Source organism: Microtus ochrogaster, unplaced genomic scaffold, assembly GCF_000317375.1.
Source record: "Microtus ochrogaster isolate Prairie Vole_2 unplaced genomic scaffold, MicOch1.0 UNK2, whole genome shotgun sequence".
Lineage (NCBI taxonomy): Eukaryota > Metazoa > Chordata > Mammalia > Rodentia > Cricetidae > Microtus > Microtus ochrogaster.
In genome coordinates, this window is record NW_004949100.1 from 18473819 (window position 1) to 18482013 (window position 8195).

The window sequence follows — 8195 nt, forward strand, 5'->3', positions numbered from 1 at the left end:
AGAGAGAGAGAGAGAGAGAGAGAGAGAGAGAGAGAGGATAGATAGATAGATAGATAACAAAAGTGAACAAAAAAGTCCAAAGAAAAAGCATAAGAAATGCATACAGACACAGAAATACATACACTCACACACATTGAAATCCCATAAATACACAAAATTAGGAAACATAATATATAAACAAAAGACCTTTGTGGTTTTAAAAAATGCCCAGCAAAGCATTATGAGGAAAAAAAAACCGTCAAAAATACCATTGAGTTCATTTTGTATTGGCTATCTACTGCTGCCCAAAGTGTAGTTTATATATATACCAAGTAAAGCTCCATTGGAGAAAATGAAGTTTTCTTTTATGACTAATTTTTCCTTTGTGGGTATAGACAAGGTTTTTGTGCATGCATTTATTTACAAAGGCTAGTTATAGTGACTTATTCCTGTAATTCAGCATTTCAGAGGCTGAGGCAGGAGAATTGCCACTTGCTAAAGATCTGCTTGAGCTATAGTCTGTGGCTGTGTCTCAAAAACAAAAAGCAAAACCAAAAACAGACAAACAACCCTCAAAACGAAGAGGATAGGAGATTATAGTTCAGTGGGTAAAGTACTTGCTGTGCATGTACTTGAGTTCAATCCCTAGATGCCATGTAAAAAAGGCAGGCACAGTGGTATGTTCTTGTGATGGAAAAGCAGAGACATGCAGATCCTGGGGCTCACTGTCCAGCCAGCCTAGTCTAATTGGCAAATTCTGAGCCAGAAAGAAATACTTTCTTCAAAAAGATAAATAAGTAACAGCAGGCAGCACGTAAAAACCAACCCCGGAGGTTGTCCTCTGGCCTCCTCACACCTGTATACACAAACAAAAATTCTAAGTAATACACTATGTACTGTATCTGTTTATAGATCCTATTTTACTTTTTAAAAATTGTTTACTTATTTTATTTCATGTGCATTGGTGTTTTGCCTGCATGTATGTCTATATGAAGGTGTCAGGTCCCCTGGAACAGGAGTTACAGACAGTTGTGAGCTGCCATGTGGGTTTTGGGAATTGAATCCAGGTCCTCTGGAAGAACAGTCAGTGATCTTAACTGCTGAGCCATCTCTACAGCCCCTAGAACCAATTTTAATATGACTGTCTCTTTCTTATTTTTCAGGCAATTGACAGTATACATCAAGTTGGAGTTTATTGCCTGGCCCTGGTACCAGCAAATACCCTTCCCAAAACTCCACTTGGTGGCATCCATTTGTCAGAAACAAAGCAGCTTTTCCTAGAGGGCTCTCTCCACCCCTGTAATGTCCTGATGTGCCCACACACCTGTGTCACAAATTTACCTAAACCACGGCAGAAGCAGCCAGGTATGCCAATAACCCTTCGTGTTGTGATACAGCCTTGAGTGGATTCTGTAAGCTGTGTCTGTCAATAGCAGGCTTGGGAGGAGCTCCATTTCTGAATACTGGTAATCTCCATACTCATGTTCTCCACATGGTCTGCACTCCCAGACAGTACGTTCTCACAAGATTTTGTTTGCACCCAGATGGCTAGAGTGTAGCAGCTCTTCTGAAGTAGTGCAATCACCTCAGGTAGTCTGTATAGAGAATGTGGGTAAAAGAGGTGTGTGCCCTTCTTATTGGATATCACTTCCACTGGGATTGGTAATGTTCAGTCACCTGTTGGTAGCCCTAGACCAGGCATACATCCCTTGGGTATGGTCCTGTGTACAGATTCTGGGTAATTCACCCTTGCAGGTTTTATATGGCTCATTTAGGAATGAAAGTGGTAGGCTATGTAATAACACTTTAAAACATGAGGAATTCTATTTATTTGCAACTGAGATTGTGTCTCATTGTCTGATATATTAGGAACACATTATCTTTTATCTGGCTTGCTTCTCATAGCTAATAAACCAGTCACATAATAATAAATCTCATACACTTGTCAGTGCATTTATTATCAGAATGTAGTAAATTAGGAAACAGAAATCTCCTGCTAACTTGATAGCAGAGGGGCTGGTACATATAGCTAAAACTAGAGATAGATGAACATGATATGGCATGTACCATACCCTCATCGCAGTCTCCATATCCACCTTGTGTTTTATGAGTTCTGGGGATTTGAACTCCACTCGTCACACTTGCATAACAAGCCCTTTACCCACCAATCCCTCTTCTCAGTCTTTATACTGTAATTCTTCTATTAAATATCTTTTTCCTCTTCTCCTCTATACCTCCTCCATTTCACTCACACACGGTGGAAGGGGGGATCTAGAATGTCTAACCTTTCCCTTTAAATATGTATTCCTTGGTTTGTATGTATTCATTTAATGAAAAATTTGAGTAATTGGCATGTTAGGGCTTCTAACAGTCAAAAATTTTAGTTTCTGCAGTTAAGAAATTTCTGGGCCAACAGAATGGCTCAGTGAATAAAATACTTGATGCCAGTCCTGAACCTGATTTCAATTTCAGAACCCACAAGATGGAAGGAGAGAACTGACTCTAGCAAGTTGTCCCCTAACCTCTACACTCATACCATGGCATGAGTGCGTGTATGTGCACAAGTAAATAAATGTAATAAAAAATTTGCGAAAAATATTTTTAAAAGAAACTTCCTTTTTTATAATTGAAAAAGTGAAGCTATCAGAAACATGTCTGATGTTTCTCTTTCAAACTGCTGTCCTAAACTAAGAATGTTCATTGAGTTTGTAACAGTCGAGTGAAAAGAAAAAGCTTTTATTTTTTAGTGGCTTCTGGGTTTACTCTTCTACATCTCATTGTAGGCCTGATGGAAAATTGCAAACCTCACTGGTCAGTAAAATCTATAAATAAGTGATTCTTTATCATATCCCTTCATCTATCCCAATAGGCAAATGTGTCAACCCTCTCTACAGGTCCTAGTATCAGAAAACAAGAAGAGGTATAATACAGAAGTCTTTCCTGGTTTTATATCCTGTATTTATCTTCTGTACCATGTTTACAGTCACACCTGAATGTATATCATCTGTTGGCTTAATGCTATACAGTAGAAGCATCAGTCACAGAGGGCTAACAGGTTGTCTGTGTTGAAAACATCATTCCTGTGTAACCTCATTCAGGTTTGTTCATTTTGACCATCACAGACACATCAATGATTTCTTTGCTATCTTATATTAAGAGTGATTTGAAGCTGTGTCTTCCAAAGTGTTTTACCAAGGTTAATTCTTCATTAATTGACTAAGAGTCCTGTTAAAAAGAATTTCACTTATGTCTTTAAGGTTATTTTTCTCTTTTTCCCCAGAAATTGGCCCCGCCTCTGTGATGGTGGGAAACCTGGTGTCTGGAAAGAGGATTGCTCAGGCTAGTGGCAGAGACCTGGGTCAGATAGAGGACAATGACCAGGCCCGGAAGGTGAGAACCGAGGTCAGAGCTCACATTATTCCCTTGACTCTAGAGCTGTGTTGACTATTTGTAAAATCACAGAATGACTGTCCCAAGTCCTCACTATGTCAGTTCCATATTTATTACTGATTTCACATCTTTGGTCATGCTAACCCATTTCCAGTGGAGATTAATAGGTTTATAGGAGAGAATGTTACAAGGTACCTGAGACTTTAGGAAGTTTCATCATGGCACAGAAATGAAGAAGTGATATCATTAACATGGGCAGGATTGAGGCAAATATTAGGAAACCTTTGATCTTTACTTGTTTCTAAGTATTCTCCACCAGCCCTGATGTGAAACCCACACTGCTTCACAGTGGCCTTGGTGCACAATTTTTGTCTTTTGGGGTTTAACAGTTAATCTTCTTAATGCATCTTAAAGAACAAATATCTAGCACCTCCCCACCCACACAGCAAAGCACATAACTTGCCTATGTATTTCTGAGTCCCATTGTAACACTTCATTTCTGACAATACTTATGACTCCCTGATTCTCACAGCCCAAGGTAGGCCCATTATTTAAATATTGCCAGCGTAATGACATACAGCAATTTGTTCATTAAAAAGAACTTGATTGTCATACTGTCCTCATGTAGTACATTTCTATTAATAGAAGGTGTTAGGGTGTTATATGGAAATTTCCTATATCTTCCTGTGAAATAAGCTGTCTTTTTTATTTCAGACTAAATAAGATGCATTTAGTAATTGCAGAGAATTGGCATTCTATAATCACATATTTAATAAATTTTTTTAAGTAAGCTAGATTGTATATTCTCTTCTAAACATCACAGAAATCAACATTGCATCTTCTGTCTGATCTTATCTATAAGGAGATAGCTCTCCTCTTCCTTGTGCTGACTTGTAGAAAACTTGCCTAACCAAGGATACAATAGCAGTCCTTGGTGCTGTTGGTCTGAGTCAGTTGCATTGAATTCTAAATAACGGCAGGATTTGCTCATTCTGTTATTGATATATTTGCTTGACTTTTTCTTAAATGTGACTGTATCCTTATGCCTCTGTGTAGGAAAGAATGTGCTCATTTTTACTTAAATATTGATATTGCCTAACCCAGACTTCAGTGGCATGACTCTAACATCCTTGTGTCTTTCCAGTTCCTGTTCCTGTCAGAGGTCTTACAGTGGAGAGCGCAGACCACCCCAGACCACCTGCTATACACACTGCTCAATTGTCGGGTAGGCTTCAGAGCTCCAGAACTCATATTTCCTAACTGCTTGCTTTAATAGTCTGAACTTTTTTCTGGAAGGTTACCTTCTTTATATACTCTCAAAGACTTCTTTTTCCTGTTTCTATGGTAAAATACAAAAGCAATATATGGGGGAAAGGATTTATTTCTGCTCAAAGGTTACAGTTCACCATTATGAAGAAAGTCACAGCATCTGGAGCTTGAGAAAGCAAACCACACTGCATCAGCAGTGAAGAAGCAGAGAGCAAAGCAAAACTGAGAGGTTAATGATATCTACAGTAGAGAACGGATACAGTTGCAGTTATATATAATATATAATAGTTATATTCTTTTTTATTTTATTTTTTAATTGATTTTTATTGAGCTCTACATTTTTCTCTGCTCCCCTCCCTGCCTCTCCTCTCCCCTTCAACCCTCTTCCCTTCAACCCTCTCCCAAGGTCCCCATGTAAACAAGTTGGTTTATAATAAAGTTAAGAATATAACTATTTCTTTTATCCTGCAACCTCTCCAGCATAAGTTGTCATGAGTGTTTTTGATCTTGGCCATTCTTACAGGTGTAAGATGGAATCTCAGAGTTGGTTTGATTTGTATTTTTCTGATGACTAAGGATGATGAACATTTCCTTAAGTCTCTTTCAGCCATTTTAGATTCCTCTGTTGAGAGTTCTCTGTTTAGGTCTGTATAACACGAACAGGGGCCTGCTTTTTGTTGGGGTTTTTGTCCCGCCCGGTACCCCACAACAGTTTAGCCCCAAAGAAAATCACACATAGGTCTCCATAAATTATAAGCTGATTGGCCCATTAGCTCTAGCCTCTCACTGGCTAACTCTCACATCTTGATTAACCCATTTTTTTGATCTATGTTAGCCATGTGGCTCAGTACCTTTTTAATGAATCTATTTTCAGTCTATAAAGGCATGACTCCCCTTACTTCCACAACTGTCCATTTTCATCTTCCTTCACATTTCCATTTAATCTTCTCTCTTCCTAGATTCTCCTGGCTCTCTTCATATAGTGTTTTTCCTGTAAGCTCCTCTTGGCCAAAGCTTTTTCCATGGCTCTTCTTCTTCCAATATTGCCTCCCAAGTTATGTCTAGCATATATGGCCTTAACTGTAACTTACCTCCTTTTCCTTGAGCATAGTGCCTTCTAACATCTTTTAATGAGAACTTTCTCCCTCATTTAATTTCCTTAACACTGCCAAAGTGATCGTATCCTGAGCAAACTGTCAGCACTTAGAGAGCAAGTCAGACTTGAATCATTTTAAAATCCCCCCTTTAACATTGCCTAATACTTTGCTCCCATTTTGTAAGAACCTTGTTCAAACTTTGTGAAAGTCTAAGTCTAAGCTCATGAGGAAGTAGATCCTTGTAGACACGAATATTCAAACTTGATGGCAGTGTGTTCATGGACAGAATAGTGAAATCAGCATTGTTCTGCTTGTATCTATGAAGAAAACACCTCAGACACTGCCTTGGAGTGATGTCAGAGTACCAGGCTTGACATCCGATCTGTGTGACCTTGTGAACATTATCCAGGCCCTCAAGTCCTGTGATTTTAGTCATTTACTGTAAGAAAACATTGAATCTATAGTAAAATGTTTACTGGAAAATAATTCACATACTTTAAAGTCATTTCAACAAAAATAACAGAAAATCAAATACATAAAATTAGTTGTAGAGGTCAAAGCCATGAATAAATTTACTTTAGCTTAGTATGCAAAATGTATGGTTCAAGGGTGCCTTCTCCTCTTATATGTGACTCATTCGTAACTCTCCTGTGACCTATGTGGAGTTTCATTCTGAGATGTCTGAAGGATCACAGTGTCTTCAGAAAGATTCAGAGTCAAGCACCTGCATCCTCTGTCTACACCTGGAACAATTTAAAAGTGCTCAACCTGGGACATAGCAAAAATATCTCATGCTCACTCTAGTACATTTTACACTTAAATCACTGTCTTCTTCAGTCCAGTAGAAAGACATCATAGGCTACATGTGTAGTCATGTTTTTTAAATGCACCATTAGAAAGAGTACAAAGTAACATGGAAATTCATTTTCATAACGAATTTCTTGTGACATGTCTGGGGGACCATCATGTTTCATATGTCACCTACAGCCTTCTAGTGCTTTCTACAATTAATAATACCATCTTTCTTGGATTATGGATATTTTAATATGATTGAAACACATAACTTCAGCGTTTGGAGGACGTTTCTCATTGTTACCTTCAGTATCCATTCATGTGCTTGCATCCATGGCAACTGTAGTAATTCGGTATGAGGTATGCAAGATTGAAAGTTGGAATACTGCATATTAAAATGATCACTAACAGTGGAAAACTTTCCCTCTTAAAGCATACAGAATATCCTTTTTTGTTATTACTAGGAACTCTAGCCAACTCATTTAATTTTTTCATATTGTTTCCTTATTTGGAGTATTTTCTTTATAATTTCAAAGCATGAGTTTTGTTTGGCTTTTTGTTCATTCCTTAACTGTTTTAGTTGTTAAAATAAAACTTTAAAACAGTGTCAAGTTCACAGTCAGTAAAAATGAAATATCTTGTGTTTAGAATGGAAGCTGACCCCTATTTGTCTTTGCACTATCATCCTGCTAATGAAAACTCACCTACGGTTATATTAGAAGACAGTTCTAACTTGATGAAATAACTTTACCTAGAAATCTGTTTTTCCCAAGTGATTTCAGAATAGGAATATTTTTTCCCTTGAATATTGCTGAGGATGTCGGGAAATAATGGCAGTTACCTGAGGCTAAATGACTTCATGGAAACACTCACTTGGAATTTGTTTTCTTAACAAGTAGTGTGTGGAAAACCAAAACATGTCACTGAAAACTGGTAGTATTTCTGTTGCTTTAAGAGATTGTATTTAAATCTTCTAACTGAATAGAGGCTGGAGAGATAGCTCAGTCAGTAGAGTGCTTACCTTGTGAGCATGAGGACATGAATTCAATCCCTGAGATATACAAAGGAAAAGAGATAAAATGCTTATAATCTCAGCCCTAGGAAAGTAGAGACAGGTGGATCCCAGTGTTCAAGGACACTGAGAGACCGCTTCTCAAAAAAAGTGGGGGCGGATAGCCCCTTATAGATGAACTACACCTTAGGTTGCCCTCTTACTTCCATGTGCATGTGCATAAATATGCATCCTCACATACATGAACACAAACACACAAGACTATTAAAGAGCAAGTGGTAATGTATTTGTGTCACATTGTATGCCTATTATACAGTGGAGTCATGTCACACTTAACAAGGGAAGGAGGAAAAGCAAAAAATAGAATAATGTCTCATATCATTATTTTGACATTCAAGCTGCCAGCCTGCTGTGAGTTACTCTTCAGATATGGGGAAGAGGATCTCAACACACATCACATCTCTAGTGATCCCAGTGAGGGATTCCAATGTTCAGGTGAAGATTGTTTATTCAATATGGCTCTTTCCAAGCAAGAGACTTACTCACTTGGTAGTCACCTCATCACAGAAGCCCAGCAAAAAAAAAAAAAAAAAAAAAAAAAAAAAAAAATGAAGCAAGAAATATCATAGTCTATGTCTTTCCAACATAGCAAGTTC

General features: G+C 37.9%; 1 protein-coding gene across 4 annotated transcripts in view; it reads left to right on the forward strand.

Annotated features, from left to right (window-relative positions):
- Positions 1-8195, forward strand: part of Dip2c (disco interacting protein 2 homolog C) — a 348427-nt gene that overhangs the window by 286058 nt on the left and 54174 nt on the right. For 2 of the 4 annotated variants that reach the window (XM_026788415.1, XM_026788417.1), the window contains 3 exons: positions 1143-1344; positions 3260-3381; positions 4514-4594. In XM_026788415.1, coding sequence (XP_026644216.1) covers positions 1143-1344; positions 3260-3381; positions 4514-4594 — 405 coding nt within the window. The remainder of the gene's footprint in view (positions 1-1142; positions 1345-3259; positions 3382-4513; positions 4595-8195) is intronic. The other 2 variants (XM_026788416.1, XM_026788418.1) reach the window with 1 other exon arrangement.